General features: G+C 39.7%; 1 protein-coding gene and 1 long non-coding RNA gene across 4 annotated transcripts; one reads left to right on the forward strand and one right to left on the reverse strand.

Moving 5' to 3' along the window:
- The first annotated feature begins 1,934 nt into the window (after positions 1-1,934).
- On the forward strand, positions 1,935-15,091 carry LOC135430488 (uncharacterized). The gene is made up of 3 exons (XM_064685172.1): positions 1,935-2,124; positions 2,481-2,527; positions 14,654-15,091. The coding sequence occupies exons 1-3, from the start codon at positions 1,935-1,937 to the stop codon at positions 15,089-15,091; spliced, it is 675 nt and encodes a 224-aa protein (XP_064541242.1).
- A 73-nt stretch (positions 15,092-15,164) lies between these two features.
- On the reverse strand, positions 15,165-16,141 carry LOC135430482 (uncharacterized). Of its 3 annotated transcripts, XR_010436621.1 has the most exons (5): positions 16,093-16,141; positions 15,889-16,011; positions 15,476-15,825; positions 15,281-15,408; positions 15,165-15,222 (listed from the first exon to the last, which is right to left on the reverse strand). It is a non-coding gene; the product is annotated as an uncharacterized LOC135430482 (long non-coding RNA). The 3 variants fall into 3 exon arrangements; XR_010436620.1 differs by having other exon boundaries at positions 15,889-16,132; XR_010436622.1 differs by having other exon boundaries at positions 15,472-15,825; positions 15,889-16,132.
- Between the last annotated feature and the right edge of the window lie 997 nt (positions 16,142-17,138).

Here is a 17,138-nt window from a genome sequence, read left to right on the forward strand (position 1 = left end):
AAAATTCGTATACATAAAATATTTATATGAATTAAATCGGTAAATGACTCTTATCCTACCTAAGGGCGACGTAAGTAAATGATTATCTTTTTAAAAAGTACACATACGTACGGATGGTGTGGAATCGAAAACTAAACTTTTCCTTTTCAGATTCCCCTGGCATGGTCCGTAACCTTTGGGTCGTCTCTCTCGACGCAACCTCGGCAATGTATGTATTCGCTTTTTTTCTTTTAAGCTAAATTTTAGATTACACAAAAGGCACAAAAAAAACAGTTTTGCGGCTGGCATTCTTTCTCGGTCACCGAATAGTTAATCTCGAGCTTGTTGAATTTAGCCGACAAGAATGCGATCGGCCTTTCATGCTGTTCGTCGCCCAGCTAGAACAACACGGCTCCTACTCCGTAGTGAGATGCATCACATTGAATAAAGAAGGGTCTTTTTAAATCCGCGTGCACTAACACCGGGCTATGGTGAAGGCTAGCTTCAAGGTTTCCACGGCATCAATGGCTTCGTCACTCAACGAAAATTTACCCATCCTTTTCTTTAAGGCATCAGTCAACGGTACTGAGATCTCGGCGAAGTTCTTTATGAAGCAGCGATACCACCCCGGCGTACCTAGGAAGCTCCGCAGTTCCTTGAACGTCCTCGGGTTCGGGATGTTCCGGACCGCCTTCACTCTTCCCGGATCCATGCGCAATGTCTCGCCGCCTATGATGAATCCCAAATAGTTTAGATTGCGGAAACAGAATTTCGACTTCGCCATGCCTATGGTGAGGTTCGCGTTCTTCAGACACACGGCAGCCAATCCCAGGTATTTCAGATGCGTCTGAAAATCTGCCGATATTATGAGTGAGTCGTCCGGGAATACGAACATGTTTGACCTCAGACTCGTCGGGATCACCTTGTCCATGAGCCTGCCTTGTTGTTGAGCGGCGTTCCAGAGGCATGGCATGTGGCGGAGCTGGTACAGTGGCCTCCCTGGTGCAGTAAACGCAGTCGCCCTGCTGTTCTCCTTCATCTCGAATTGCAAAAACGCGATCTTATGGTCGACGCTTAAGATAAAATGAGTCTCGTCAATGCGCGACAAGATGCCCTCGATGCATGGGAGCGGGTAAGCGTCCTTTACCTTCACGCTATTAAGTTTCCTGGCGTCTAAGCAAAACCTGTTCTTCCCCAGCCTCATCACTTCCGTCCGTCGGTTACTCCAGGGGCTGTCACTCTCCTCGATGATGCCTAATTTTAGCATTTTATCTACCGGTGAGTACATCCATAGCATATATGTATTTTGACAGACTCCCCTTCAAACCACGCTTTATAATTTTCACCAGTTCACGGTCTCTTAGCGGCTTCTGGAATCGCACGGCGAGTTGGCGCATGTGATGGGTGTAATCGTCCACCCCTTCGATGGTCTGTTGCTCTGGTTGTAGAAGGTCTTGCATCACATCATGCTCCGTCTAATAGCCCCGGAGCCTGTCTAAGAGAGCGTGCCGCAGTTGCATCCAGCTGTCGACCCGAGAATGCAGCAAGTGCATCCAATACCACTTGCGGGCACGGCCGGTCAGGAGCAGGTTAAAGCCGCGCAGGAGCTCCTTCCACAGGCATTGATATTGCCTCTGCAGGAACTCCAGCTGAAACACGAAGTCCTCGACAGAATTCATGGCGTCCTCGCTATCGAACTTGAAGTTCCACCGCCCGAGCTTCAGGTTCGCTGCTTCTCGTACGTTGGCATACGCTTCCTCCGGCTGAAAGCCATCCGCTCTCCGGACCTCTACTCGGAAGTGGCGATTATTCGGATTACGCCAGTTTCTCGCCTGAGCATCCGCGACGTACACTGGGTGGATGAGTACTCCGCTCCTCGCGCACCTGGTCTGTGAGACTTAAGTGGAAGCGATGGTGGAAATGCCTCGCGCTGGATCCCTTCTCGCTCATTCGGGATGGCGGCTGTTCGTGGTCCCGGCACGACGTGTCTCGGCGGCATCGGCACAGTGTTAGGCTCTCCGGCGTGGTTCCCTGGCGGCCTAAGCACATCAATGATGCCCTTCATCATCTCCATGAATCCTGTTCGCATCTCCTCGCGGATGGACTCGCTGATGCCAGATGGCAGATTGCATGTAGATATGACTGGTGGGCCGATGTGAGTACTGAGTCTTTCGTCGCTTTTTGGAACTCCAGGTTCCGTGGAGGTCTATCTTGTTGCACCAATTCCATCTCTACTCTCTACTCGTCACCTTTATTATGGCCACTAGATGGCCTGCTTTAGCCCGTGTCGGCTGTTATGCCCACTCTCCCCATCAATTTAAACTTAGCCGGACATTCTTTTCCTTCAATTTGGGCGTATAATTGGTTGCGTGTTCTTAAAATTAATAACTATTAATATCATTTCTTACTGCATTTATCTTTGCAGCCACTTACAGCCTCAATCAAGCGGACATTTCCATTTTATAATTCTTATAATATAATTAATATTACTTCTATTGCAGGTATCTCCGCAAGCTTTCTTCACGATGCTATTTACGTTCTCATGCAAGTAGACATTTCTTCACCAGGTGCGTATAATTGTTGCATATACTTATGATTATGGACAATGTGTATTAATTTAAAAAAAATGCCGTTCCTTTCTAGCCGAACAACACAAAGATAGGACGTCACCGAAAGCTATGGCCAATTGCCGCCGGAAACAACGTTGGAGAACAAATTTATAAACCTTACTTAATTAATCCCAATAAATGACATTAATTAGTTTAATTTAATTTAATTAAAATTATATATTATTTTACAGTCATTCTAATTGTATGGCCGGTACAAAGATGGGCAACAGAGTGTTAATCTCGAAATGCATGTGCAAATCTTAGCGCAGCGCAACCAGAGTGTTAATCTCGAAATGCATGTGCAAATCTTAGCGCAGCGCAACCAGCTGATTAGTCAATACAAATATACATGTGTATGTATGAACATATCTTTGATTCTTTTAAAAGTCTTTTTATTTTACGTTATGTTGCTTTTGTTGCATCTACTTATTATTTGAGCGGTGTGTAGTAAGAATAAAATGTGATAAGCATTCACCAGACTGACACGGGCCATAAATTATTGATCTGAGCTGAAGAGTAATGTAAACCAGAAGGTCATAAAACGATGTCAGTTTGGCTGTGCTTTTTTTTCAGTGGCTGTGTTTATTAATAATAGTTTTCTTTAATATTCTGTGGGTATTAAATTATTTTGATTACTTATTATGGCACAGTATTCAAAATCCTTAAAAACAATATATTAAATAAAAAAATTCACAAATTATTTTGGACTCTACCCCAACAACAACGGGAGAAATACTTGTATTAGAATTTACTCTTTTTTTTCTCTCTCTATATAGAAATATATACTTTCTTTTTCACTGCACTTGCACTATGTAGTTAGAGGGTTTAAATAATGCACTTCAGCAAATTTTCGGGGGTCTGAAGTTAACACACATTGACTGCGCGTCAATGGAGCACCAAAAGCTACTCTGTCTGCCGGATTTCGGAATGTGGAAGCGGCGCCTGCCCTTGCTTGCTGGCGTGAGTAAAAGAATGGCAGCTGATCCACAGTTAAAGCAGACGTCTATTCAGTAGGGGGCAGAAATTACAGAGCCGTCCCCTCCAATTGCCACACGTAGCGTTTGTCTTGAAAAATAATTTGCACTCAGATGCGGAGGAGGCAGGATTGATTGCGTCCAAATTGAATTTTTCACGCAGACCAGAACTGTTAGAGCTGCGACCAGAGCTCGACACAAAAATGTATATGCCGGTCAAATAATTTATATCCGGGCCCTACAGGGCTTATATAGGGTCTCAGAGCTTTTCCTTTCGCGGATTAAATTGAAGATAGCTGCGCTGCCAAAGAGCACACAGGCACTTTGTCGCAGCGGCAGAAACTGTCGCAGCTGACAGGGACAGACAAAAGCTGATCGTTATACGACCGATAATATCCTTGGCAGGAAAAGTGTCAATTTCGTTTCCTTGATGATAAAATTGTGTGAGAATTTACTAAGCGCGAAATTTCGACAGAACACCTCCTGTCTTTCACGAAAATAAACAGGCTGGCATCGTAAATTATATTAAGCCGCATTGCGCTCATAGGCTGTTCTGGTGTTTGTTTGCATATCTGTTCTTAGCAATGCCAAATTGTCAGACCGCAACAGGTGGACCAGCGTTTCTTCCAATAAGGACAACTTCTTCAATAGTTTGTAATCGGTACCATGAGTGATCATATCCACCTCGAATACAGCACGATATAGAGAACACCCGATCGATTGGTGCATAGCAGACCTTAAGGAACATGAAATCCCTGTAATATGTTGATCCCAATGGGTATTATCCCGTTTTATTTTAACTTGTTCTGCAGCATTGCTTTGCGGTGAATATATGGCTGTAAACAAATGCTCAACGCCGACTTCGGCTAAGAAAGCATTGAACTGAGGAGCCTTCAACTGGATGCCGTCAAAGACTATACAAACACTAAGATGAGTAACGCCCATACATTTGAATGCGACGCAAAATTTCTGGCCCTTGACAAAATGCTAGCCGACGGCTGTTCGTTTAGACGAACGATTGCCGAAGTCGCGGCTTGCTGATGCTGACACGAGCAACGAAGTTAGTCGCCAGCCTGCCTTCAGCAAAGCTGGTCGATGGTACTTTGCGTCAATTCGTTTTCGAAGTACATTGAGCGAAAAAGTTTTAAACTTACGATCGACGCATAGTACTTTTGCTCGATTTTCCTTTTGTTTTTGGACAGTGTATGCTCGAGAGTAGTTCTTGTCTCAGGCAATGGCGTGCAAGCTATGCTTGTATGTGTGAATTATGCATGCATAGCTACATCAAAATATGTACATATATGTGTTGTTATTCACTGCTCTAGCTTTGGCTGGCAAAGAAATAAATTTTGTTAGTTTTCTAGCGCTGATCATGCACGATCTAACCCAAATTTGTATTCTCATATGAATGCATGTTTTTAAAGTCGATGCAAATATTTATATAATTTATATAATTAACTTATTAATTAAATTATTATTATTTTTATCAATTTTTTTTTGTTTAAATTATTTTTTTTCTTCCGCCTTACCCTATTTGTATTTTTTGGCACTCTTTTATTTGTTATTAAAATAAAAATAATAATAAACAATTGATCATTTATTTTAAAGACATTATTTAAATATTTGCATCGAATTTAAAAAACTTTTTTTTTGAGAGCGCAATGATACTGATTTCGTTTTCGTTCTCAATTTTCAAAACAGCAAGCTGCATAGTAGCATTTTGTTGTATGGCGTTACTCATTTCAGTGTTTATATTGTCTTTGGTGCCATTGTCACTTATTATAGATTGTGGCACACCCAAACAAAGAAATATTTGTTCTAGAAGAAATTTTTGTATCACAGCTGAGGTGAATTTCTTCAGGGGCTGCAACCAATGATACTTGCTAAAGTGATCTAAGACTTTTAACAATCCCACATGACCGGTTCTCGGGTATGTTAAGCTTTTGAAATGGTCTACAAGTTGGGATGTGAGCACCCATAGGTGTCTGAAGGGCATAATTTGGAGCCTTAGTTTCTTTACATATCTCGCAATTTCGATTATATTCACGTACATCTTTAGCTAATTCTGCGGATTTCTGCGGACGGCCTAATTTTTTTGACATAAAAGCTATCGTTTGTTCTTCATTATCTTCAGTCATCTTTACTAAATCGGGGCCAATGCCAAAATCACAAGCGTCACAATGTAAGACTTTTTTTTCTTAAAATCAGCATTTTTCAAAACAGGCGAGGATGTTAGCACTGCTTTTAAGTCGTCCATTGCGGTCTGTCCTTCATGAGTCCACGCAAACTTTTTTTTGTCGATAATACGTCCGTTATGGGGCAGGTGAGATCGGAGAAGTTGCATATAAGTCGACGATACGAACCGCAAACGTCTAGAAATCCTCGAACTTGCTTCAAGTTTTTTGGCTGCGGACAATCTACGATGCAGGCTACTTTGTCAGGATATGTGCAAATACCACTGCTACCGATCACGTAACCAAGATAATTGATACTCATTACACAATAAAGATAATTGATACTTATTACACAAAATTGACTTTTGAAAATATTTAATGTCTAGTTGGATTTTAAAAAATGCTCAGCGATACGAACCAATACCGCCAGATTCGAACTCAAATCCTCTGAAACAATACAAAGGTCATCTAAACAACCAAATACGCAATAACGCAGGTCAGGTGGAATTCTCTCGTCCATTAACCGACACATGGTAGAAGGTGCGTTACAAAGGACAAGGGGCATGACCTTAAACTGATATAGCGATGTTCCGGGGACCGTGAAAGCAGTGAGAGGCTTTGAATGCTCGGAATGTTCAATCTTCCAATAGGCGTCTTTCAGTGTCGTGAGAAAATGCCATCGATGCTCGGCAAAGGATAAGCATCTTTTTTAGTAGCGTCATTTAGTCTTCGAGCATCCAGTCAAAGGCGAACCTTGTAGGGCTTACCGTCGCTTACCGACGGCTCAATAACTCCAAGCTGCAACATGCGATCAATTTCTGCATATTGCTATTTTGCTACTGCCGGACTTACAGGGTAAAATCTTTGTTTCACTGGGCATGCGTCTCCTATATCTTTATGATGTTGAATTAATGTTGTGCGACCTAATCTATCAGAAGCGTTGGGGAACAACTGCTTTACTACGTGCAGCTGTTGCGTTTGCTGGCTATTTAAGGGGTATGCATTCGACTCTGTTTCTTGCTCTTTTCCAATTGATTTTATTACTACTGAATTTATGATGCTTGGCGCAAGCGCAAAGGCTCTCGAAAAATCATGTCCTAAAATTAGATTATGGTTTATAGACGGAATCACACACAGTTTCAAGGGCTTGGTAGCCGATTTATACTGCATAATAACTTCAAGCACCCCGATGAGGTTCTGACTATGCCCATCTGCTGTTCTAACATGCGATTTAATAGGCTTAAATTCCGGCATCGCCTGCGTCCAAAAGACCAAACTCGGTAAAAGTTATAAACGGCATAGCAGCGCATATCCGTGGGATTGCAAAAAACTGTCGATAAGTTTGCTTTGTTGCTTTATTTTTGCATAGTTATTTTTCAAGCGTTGCGTACGCTTAGAAATGGTGGGTTTTGCTTCACTAAATATCTTATTTCGAACTTTCAAACAAGTAGCTAACCGTTCAAGATACGGTATTTAGATTAAGCTATTTCTATATTTTTGGTGTGTGCCTGTAAAGTCTGTGTAGGGACCAAACTTTTCCTTTGGTCTTCAGGGACTAAGTAAGTATGGCAATTAGCTACATTTTTGGGAGCATCCAACTGTTGTGGATGCACCCTTCTGTCGGTTTTCCGAAGCTTAACGGATACAGCTTTGGCACTGGGGCTTATAAATATTGGGTTCACCGCATTCATAACAAAAGGTACGACGGTCAGCAAGGCAATTTTCCCACCTGTGCCCTTGCTCTTCGCAGATCCAACATTTAAGTTTGGCATGACTAAGAACTGATGCAATGTTAAGGTCTGTATCTTTTGAGGGTTCTACCTCACCTAAATTCGTATTCAGTTGGACCAATCTTCGTAGATAGCCAACTGAACTTATTGATTGATATAGAAGTTTATGTCGTGTTTCTGGTAGTAAATTATTTTTTAAAATTTTAATTAACTCCGTCTCATCCATTTAGATTGCAAATTTATCGATCAGTGAAGCTTTTTCGTCATGGAACGACACAAAAGATTACCCAAGCTTTTGCTTTTTTAGCTCTAACCAGTTATTTGCTCATAAGATCGTAGCGATAATCTTTGTACTGATGGCGAAGTTCAGTAGAGAATTCATTCCAGACTATGTGGTCAACCTAAAAATAGCACATGTAAATGCTTACAGAGACCCCCAGAGAGCAGATAAAGTCACTGTCTAAAGTCTATCAGTCAATGTTTTGACTCTTTGTATAAATTCTTCTACTCCTAATCCTTCTGTCGACCCATCAAAGTGAAGATTCCATTTTTGCATCGTGCCATCAATTTTTCATTATCGGAATGATGCTCTACGCGGTGACGCCGGGATCGGGGTTGGTAAGACTCTTAGAAAGGGGGCGATTGTACTTGCAATGATGACATAACGCGAGTAATCGATTGTTCGATCATCTCCTGAATTCTTTTATAGTTCACGCCCTGATTTTGGCAGCTATAATTGGACTGGCTGAGTCTTCCTCTTCTTCTTACACCAGTATCTGGTCATGCAGGAGCGGTTTCAGTTGGATTCGCGCTATTGCTAGCGAGTCCTGATAGTGGTACATCACTAACATCTAGTAACCTTTCCGGGGAACTGTCGCCACTCTGAGACGGCGCTGGATTAAGAGATTTTGCTAGACTGCGTGTAACTGTTCTTCCTATGTTCCTATGTTTCTTATGTTTTCCTCTCGGCGAGCAGGAGGGCCGTGTAAAGGAACGATGATTCATTAATATTTTTTCTGATTTGTGACATTGGTTTGGTAACATAGTAAAGTAGAATTTATTCTATTTCTTTATACCCTGAACCCATTGAAAATGGGTAAAAGAAATATAATGTATTTACGCAAATGTATGTTACAGTCAGAAAGAAGCATTTCCGTCCCTGTAAAGTATATATATTCTTGATCAGCATCAATATGCTTTCAGGATACCTTCGGGAACTCACTGACCATTCCCAGCTATGAGCAGGACAATAGCTTGCCGGACAGACTATAACTTTTCCCCCACCGAGTCGGTGATTTCCCATTACTATCTCTTTATCCTATCAACTTAACACTCTATATTTCTAGCATAAGTACCATTACTTTGTTAACAACTACTTACTTTCTTTTTCCTATTTATTGTATTTTCTTAATTAATATAGTAAATTAAGATTATTTCTAATTTTACTTAAGACCACTATTTTCTCTACTAACACCCTTCTTCTTAGCTGTAGGTTTTAATAGCGTCACTGACAGAATTAGCTGTAAAAAGGGGCATAGCTGGCCGGACGGGCAAATAAAACACCTCCAACGGACGGTGATGCTATTAAACAATTGTGTATTCTAACTAGGCTTTAAGCATTTAATTCTTATAATGTATGAATAATGTTTAAAATAATTGGGAAGATACTCGTCTTGTCGACCATTAATAAATAGATAAATAAATAAATAGCCGAGTCGATCTAGCCATGTCCGTCTGTCTGTCTGTCCGTCCGTCCGTCCGTCCGTCCGTCCGTCCGTCTGTCCGTCCGTATATATATAAACGCAAGGATCTCAGAACCTATAAGAGCTAGCGACTTCAAATTCTAGCAATAGGTCCTTCTACTGCCCGCGCAAATCGAGTTTTTTTCCGATATTCGATAACATGCCCGTTTCCAAATATTCGATAAAAAGCGAAACATATCGAAATCTTGTTTTTTGAGCAATTTTGGTAAATAATAAGAGACAGAGTCATCAAACTTGACAAGGAGCTTCTAGAATAGTATATATATATCGAGTATCTTTCATTTTTTATCTATCACCACCTCCCCGCTACTACCTCATAGCTATAAATCAAGTTAAAACCCCAATTTATGCTGTCCACCAAAATAAACCACAATTAAATGCAATTCACTTCTTGAGAATACACAAATATTCTGTAACACAATAAGATGTACTGCTGAAAATTTCATCAAGGTCGGCTAGCGCACATCCCAAGAATTTCTATATGCATGTACACACACACACTCACGCGCGTCTGCTTTGAATTCTATCAACAGCATTGCAATTGCGATTGCGGTTGTATGGTTTTCTGTGCTGCTATTTTAATTCGTTTTTTTCTCATCAAAACTCAATTAGTGGTGTGGCTGTTGAGTAGAGGCGGCGGTAGGTAGTGCGATCTGTTGCGAGTTCGAACCCTATCGAGGAGACTATTTCTTTATACCCTAAACCCATTGAAAATGGGTAAAAAGGGTATAATGTATTTGTGCAAATGTATGTAACAGTGAGAAGGAAGCATCTCCGTCCCATTAAGTATATATATTATTGATCAGCATCAACAGCCGAGTCAATTTAGCCATGTCCGTCCGTCCGTCTGTCCGTATGTATGAACGCAAGGATCTCAGAACCTATAAGAGCTAGAGACTTGAAATGTTAGCTGTAGGTCATCCTAGTCCATGCGCAGATCGAGTTTGTTTCCGATAATCGATAACTTGCCCCGTTTTCAAGTAATCGATAAAAATCGATATCGAAAACCTGATTTTTGAGCAAGTTTGGTAAATAATAAGAGCTAGAGTCACCAAACTGGACACGTAGCTTCTAGAATAGTATATATATATCAAGTATCTTTTATTTTATAGCTATCACCACCTCCCCGCTATTGCCTCATAGCTATAAATCAAGAAAATAAACCAATTTATGCTGCCTACAATATAAATTTTATCAAGATCGGTTAGGAAACACGAAAGAAAAAGTTTTGGCCTGCAAACACATGCAGCAGCAAGCGCAAATTCCAAGAATTTCTGTATACATGTACACACACATTCATGCGCGTCTTCTTTGAATTCTGTCAACATCATTGCAATTGCGATTGTCTTGTTTTCTGTGCTGCTATTTTAATTCGCTTTTTTCTCATTAAGATTTAATTATTGGTGTGGCTATTGAGTAGAGGCAGCGGAAAGTAATGCGGTCAGTTACGAGTTCGAACCCTGACGTAGGAACCTATTTTTGTTAATTTATTTTTATTACTACTAAAGCAAACGAGCGCGTAGCGCGAGCTGATTTGGTGTATATAAGAATAAGAGGGTTCAGGGTATCCCCTAGTCGGGAGCTCCCGACTAGAACCTCTTACTTGTTTTTCGCTGGATTGGCTGTTGAGTAGAGGCGGCAGCAAGTTGCGAATTTAAACCCTGCCAAGGGAACTTTTTTTTTTTTTAATTTATCTTTAAAAATGACATTATTAAGTTTAATTAAATTTAATTAAAATAATTTATTATTTTTCATTCATTTTAATTGTATGGTCGGTACAAAGTTGGGCAACAGAGGGTTAAACTCGAAATCCATGTGCAAATCAGAGCGCGGCGCAACCAGCTGATTAGACAATACAAATATACATACATATGTATGTGTATGTACATATCTTTGATTCTTTTAAAAGTCTTTTTATTTTACGTTATGTTGCTTTTGTTGCATCTACTTATTATTTGAGCGGTGTGTAGTAAGAATAAAATGTGATAAGCATTCACCAGACTGACACGGGCCATAAACTTATTGATCTGAGCTGAAGAGCAATGTAAAACAGAAGGTCATAAAACGATGTCAGTTTGGCTGTGCTTTTATCAATGGCTGTGTTTATAATTAACAGTTTTCATTTATGTATATTCTGTGGATCTTAAATTATTTTGATTATTTATTATGGCACAGTATTCAAAATCCTTAAAAACAATATATTAAATAAAAAATTCACAAATTATTTTGGACTCTACCCCAACAACAACGGGAGAAATACTTGTATTAGAATTTACTCTTTTTTTTCTCTCTCTATATAGAAATATATACTTTCTTTTTCACTGCACTTGCACTGTAGTTAGAGGGTTTAAATAATGCACTTCATCAAATTTTCGGGGGTCTGAAGTTAACACACATTGACTGCGCGTCAATGGAGCACCAAAAGCTACTCTGTCTGCCGGATTTCGGAATGTGGAAGCGGCGCCTGCCCTTGCTTGCTGGCGTGAGTAAAAGAATGGCAGCTGATCCACAGTTAAAGCAGACGTCTATTCAGTAGGGGGCAGAAATTACAGAGCCGTCCCCTCCAATTGCCACACGTAGCGTTTGTCTTGAAAAATAATTTGCACTCAGATGCGGAGGAGGCAGGATTGATTGCGTCCAAATTGAATTTTTCACGCAGACCAGAACTGTTAGAGCTGCGACCAGAGCTCGACACAAAAATGTATATGCCGGTCAGGTGCTCCTGGGCGTCTTTTAGGATTTTGTGTTCAGTTTAATTGTAATTTAAATGTATACGACTGATACCCGAATGTTTTTTTAATTTAATTTAAGGGCTTATATAGGGTTTAGAGCTTTTTCTTTCGCGGGTTAAATTGAAGATAGCTGCGCTGCCAACGTGCACGCAGGCGCTTTGTCGCAGCGGCAGAAACTGTCGCAGCTGACAGTGACAAACAAAAGCTAGTCGATACAGCTTCGTTATAAAAAAGCAAGCTGTAAGGATCGCTTACGCGGTTAGTTTAAATCTGAAAACGGCAACCGTTACAAACCGGGCGCGAGAACACTGCCAGAAGTTGTAGCCAAACGTCCCCAAGACAACACGGATATATGTGAGTCCAAATATTCTCTTTGCACCAATGGGAAGCAAAATACCCAAATAAATAAAAATATATACATAGGTGCTAGAATAATTATATACGTGGCATGCAAATGTACTTAATCGCTTAATCTATCTTATCCTGCATAAAGAGCCCTCAGGGGTTGGTTAAGGGCGATGGTAAAAGAATGTATTTTGTGCATATATTTAATAATCGGGATTGCGTATTACTCGCCGTGGCAACAGATCTTGGGCCGTTTCCCTTCAGTGCATGAATGATTTAAATCTTTATCTCTAAAGGATCTCTGGCCCGATAAATTTTTGGAGGGCCTAGCTGGCGTCCTCCGGCGTGGGACTTGGTCCTTTTCTTTAGGAAGTTTCGAAACTTTCTTAAATGTCTTAGGCAGTTTAAGTTTGGCATGTACAGTTTTTTGCATTTTTAATTTTTGTGTTCGTGCTTAATTTAACCATACATATTTATATTTTATTTGTATAATGTATTCGTGCAAATGTATGTAACAGGCAGATCAGCTTCAATAGCCAAGTCGATCAGGCCATGTCTGTCTGTCTGTCCGTCCGTCTGTCTCAGAACCTAGAGACTTGAAATGATATAAGCTGTAGGTCCTCCTAGTGCCCGAGCAGATCAACTGTGTTTCCGATATTCGATAACTTGCCCCGTTTTTAAATAATCGATATCGAAATCATGTTTTTTGAGATGTGCGTCAAATTAGCGGCGGTGACTTAGCGTCGATTTTTGGTACTTGGTATCGGAAAAGGAATCGGTCACTTTTAAATGCATTTATTAATGTTTTTAAGCACAAAACCCAATAAATTTTAATGCAGAATTGCAAAAAATTAAATTATTTACTGTCTACATTCATTTGTTTTGGAATTTTAATTTATAATATGGGTATATAAAGGGGTTGAAAAATGAGGTTTCCACCATTCTCTATATATCTTAATTCAGGGATAATGGCCTCGAAAACCGCATATACACGATTAAAGCCAATAGTTTCACCTAACCAACCTTGAAAAAATTATAGAAATCGATCAGCACGTTTTTAAGATATTTGTACAGCAGTGCAGCAACCTCGTTGCTAGCCCCATACAAAATGTTCGTAAAAAATTGGTCTTGCACTTAAACCCTAATATCTTTTCTCAGGGATAATGGCCCTCAATGCACGCTATACTAACTTGAAGATACATGTTTTAAGAAGCCTTACGCACTAATTCTAAACAAATCGATCAGCCAGTTTTTTAGAAAAATAATAAAATGTAAACACACCTTGTGTTGTTCTTTCAAAATGCCTATCGAGCTACTAGTTCCAACGTGAACCGAACCACTGCTTGGAATCAGTGTTGAATAATCTTATACAGTATTGAGCGGGAACAAATTAATTCAAAATATTTGTATATGGGAAAGAAAAGAAGTAATAAATGAAATAATTGGTATTTTACAATAAAACATTATCTTTGGAAATATAGACTGCTGCTAAATAAGGCAACAGTGCACTTATGTATTTATACACAGTACAATAACAAAAAGGTGGCAATATTTCAACATATTATTCATCCTAATTTTATTTATCCCCGATAATGGCCTTAAATGCACGGTAGTTAAACATATAGATCGCGAATTATCAATCATTTTGCTTTTTACATTAAGAAAATCGTCCAGCCAGTTTTCCTGAAATTCTCATATTTCTATTTTTTTCATTATTCCTTATGTTAATGCAAAAAAACTAACTGGCAATATTTCCTTAACATTTTTATTTATCAAAATGGCGACGATATTTTATCAATATTTATATTTAATTCCTCCGATAATGGCCTTAAATGCACGGTAGTTTAACATATAGATCGCGAATTATCCATCATTTTGCTTTTTACATCAAGAAAATCGTCCAGCCAGTTTTCAAGAAATTCTCATTTTTCTATTTATGCCCCATGTTATTGCAAAAAAACTAGCTGGCAATATTTCCTTAACATTTTTATTTATCAAAATGGCGACGATATTTTATCAATATTTATATTTAATTCCTCCGATAATGGCCTTAAATGCACGGTAGTTTAACATATAGATCGCGAATTATCAATCATTTTGCTTTTTACATCAAGAAAATCGTCCAGCCAGTTTTCATGAAATTCTCATATTTCTATTTTTTTCATTATTCCCTATGTTAATGCAAAAAAACTAGCTGGCAATATTATATTTCATGATGTGGTATGGTGGCAATATTGCAACATATTTCAAATGGTGGCAATATTTAAAAATGAGATACGAACGAGTGGGCTTTTTAATGGCGGGTTCTCCAAATATTAAAAAAAATAAAATTTTTAAACCTCGACAGCCCTCGTACATTGCTGCTCTTGCAAACAAAGTCGAGCAGCAACAAAAATTAATTAGGGCGCAGCAGAGGCAAATTAAAGCCATTAAAAAAGAAGTGGCAAAGTTATCGCAGCAGAGGCGTGTACCTCAGCCGCAGATGCAACAGCCGCCGCAGATGCGACAGCCACCGCAGATGCGACAGGCGCCGCAGATGCAACAGGCGGCGCAGATGCAACAGCCGGCACAGGTGCCACAGCCGCCAATGCAACAGCAGGAGCCGCCTCTGCTGCCGCAGATGCCACAGCAGCAGGAGCCACCGCAGATGCCTCAGCCGCAGATATGGATACAGCCGCAGCACCCGCAGCCGTGGATACAGCCGCAGCAGCAGTTGATGCAGCCGCAACAGCCGTGGATACAGCAGCAAACTATGACGTATTATATATACGAAGAAAATGTTTAATTTGTTTACAATAAATAAAAAAAAAAAACCTTAAAAATAACTTTATTAATATTCAGAATTTCCTAAAAAAAAATAATTAATGCCAACTTTTCCTCTTCTTCGTGGCACAGTTTTTTCAACTTTTCCTTTTTCTGCACAGTGAAAGTAATTATTTATTTATAGGTATTGTGTTTTTAAATAAAGATTTACTTTTTTTTAGCAGCTCCAGGTCGTAATTAATATGCTCGCGCTGCTCGTGGCACTGAGTCAAGCTGGCCGCGCATAAATCCAGCTGTGCCGCCATCATAAGCAATTTATAGTTTGATGCCGGCTCCAGGCTGTAGGTTAGGGTTTCATAATATTATTTTAAATTTAAATCTTGAATTTGTAATTAAGTATACCTACTCTTTGAGAAATTCGCACGAAGCTTGAGCACAAAGATCGGATTCTCAACACTTATGCCAAATTAAAGCAACAGGCGTCGTATTTTGTCCAGTTTCTTGGAAACGCATCTGTTCTGAGCATATTTGGCGTACGACCGTAATGTGTGGACCATAAACGTCGTACTTGGCGCGACTTGTGTTGCGTGCATTGCCGGCTAGCCCTAATGCAAGGGCCGCTACCATTGCTGCCAACAAGAAAATTGATATGTGGTGAAAGTTTATGGTTAAATTCGAGTGGCACATAAAATTTCTTAAACGTATGGAAATAATTTTTCCGCAACGCTGGAAAACGTGTCGAGTCGTCAGTCCATGCTATAAAAAATAGACTTATGTTAATTTTATTTTAAACAGAACTAATGTAAATCATTGAGTTACCGAGGGATTCTCGAAGGTAGCGCTTGCAGTGTCTGTTTCCACACTCATTCCATCCTCTACGCTAGTTTCTGTGCTACGCTTAGATTGCGATTCCTGGAGCCATTTGAAATTGTTTTTTCTTATCTTCGTATAATAAAATATATTTATAAATATATATAACTACATAAATAGTAATAAATTTAATTAATAAGAATATTTTTTTACAGATGGTAAATTTCGGCGTCAGAATTAAAAGTGCCGCTATGTTAGGGGCTGCCAACTTATGTAGAAAGCCAACCTATGGGAACATAAAGATGCCACCTTATGAAAATAAGTAATAGTACACATGACGATGAATATTTTGTAAACATGTTATTTATATAAAATAAATATTCTACAATTTGGGTCATTATCTATATATATATAAATATAGAAGCAAATTATAGATTTTTATTGTGAGCCTAATTACAAACTATTTATTCATCGCCATGTATAAAACGAGTGACAGATATTTTAATTATTTAATTATTTAATAGGTTGGCAGGGTCTAATATAACGGCGCTTTTGTTTCCAAGAAAACGGCGGAAATCCCATTCGGCGCCAACTAGCTTTTATATTATTTTTTTTTAGGAAATTCTGAATATTAATAAAGTTATTTTTAAGGTTTTTTTTTTTATTTATTGTAAACAAATTAAACATTTTCTTCGTATATATAATACGTCATAGTTTGCTGCTGCATCCACGGCTGTTGCGGCTGCATCAACTGCTGCTGCGGCTGTATCCACGGCTGCGGGTGCTGCGGCTGTATCCATATCTGCGGCTGAGGCATCTGCGGTGGCTCCTGCTGCTGTGGCATCTGCGGCAGCAGAGGCGGCTCCTGCTGTTGCATTGGCGGCTGTGGCACCTGTGCCGGCTGTTGCATCTGCGCCGCCTGTTGCATCTGCGGCGCCTGTCGCATCTGCGGTGGCTGTCGCATCTGCGGCGGCTGTTGCATCTGCGGCTGAGGTACACGCCTCTGCTGCGATAACTTTGCCACTTCTTTTTTAATGGCTTTAATTTGCCTCTGCTGCGCCCTAATTAATTTTTGTTGCTGCTCGACTTTGTTTGCAAGAGCAGCAATGTACGAGGGCTGTCGAGGTTTAAAAATTTTATTTTTTTTAATATTTGGAGAACCCGCCATTAAAAAGCCCACTCGTTCGTATCTCATTTTTAAATATTGCCACCATTTGAAATATGTTGCAATATTGCCACCATACCACATCATGAAATAT

This window comes from Drosophila montana, unplaced genomic scaffold (assembly GCF_035044405.1).
Source record: "Drosophila montana isolate Dmon_TW-CO22-7 unplaced genomic scaffold, ASM3504440v1 contig_3027_1, whole genome shotgun sequence".
NCBI classification, from domain to species: Eukaryota; Metazoa; Arthropoda; class Insecta; order Diptera; family Drosophilidae; genus Drosophila; species Drosophila montana.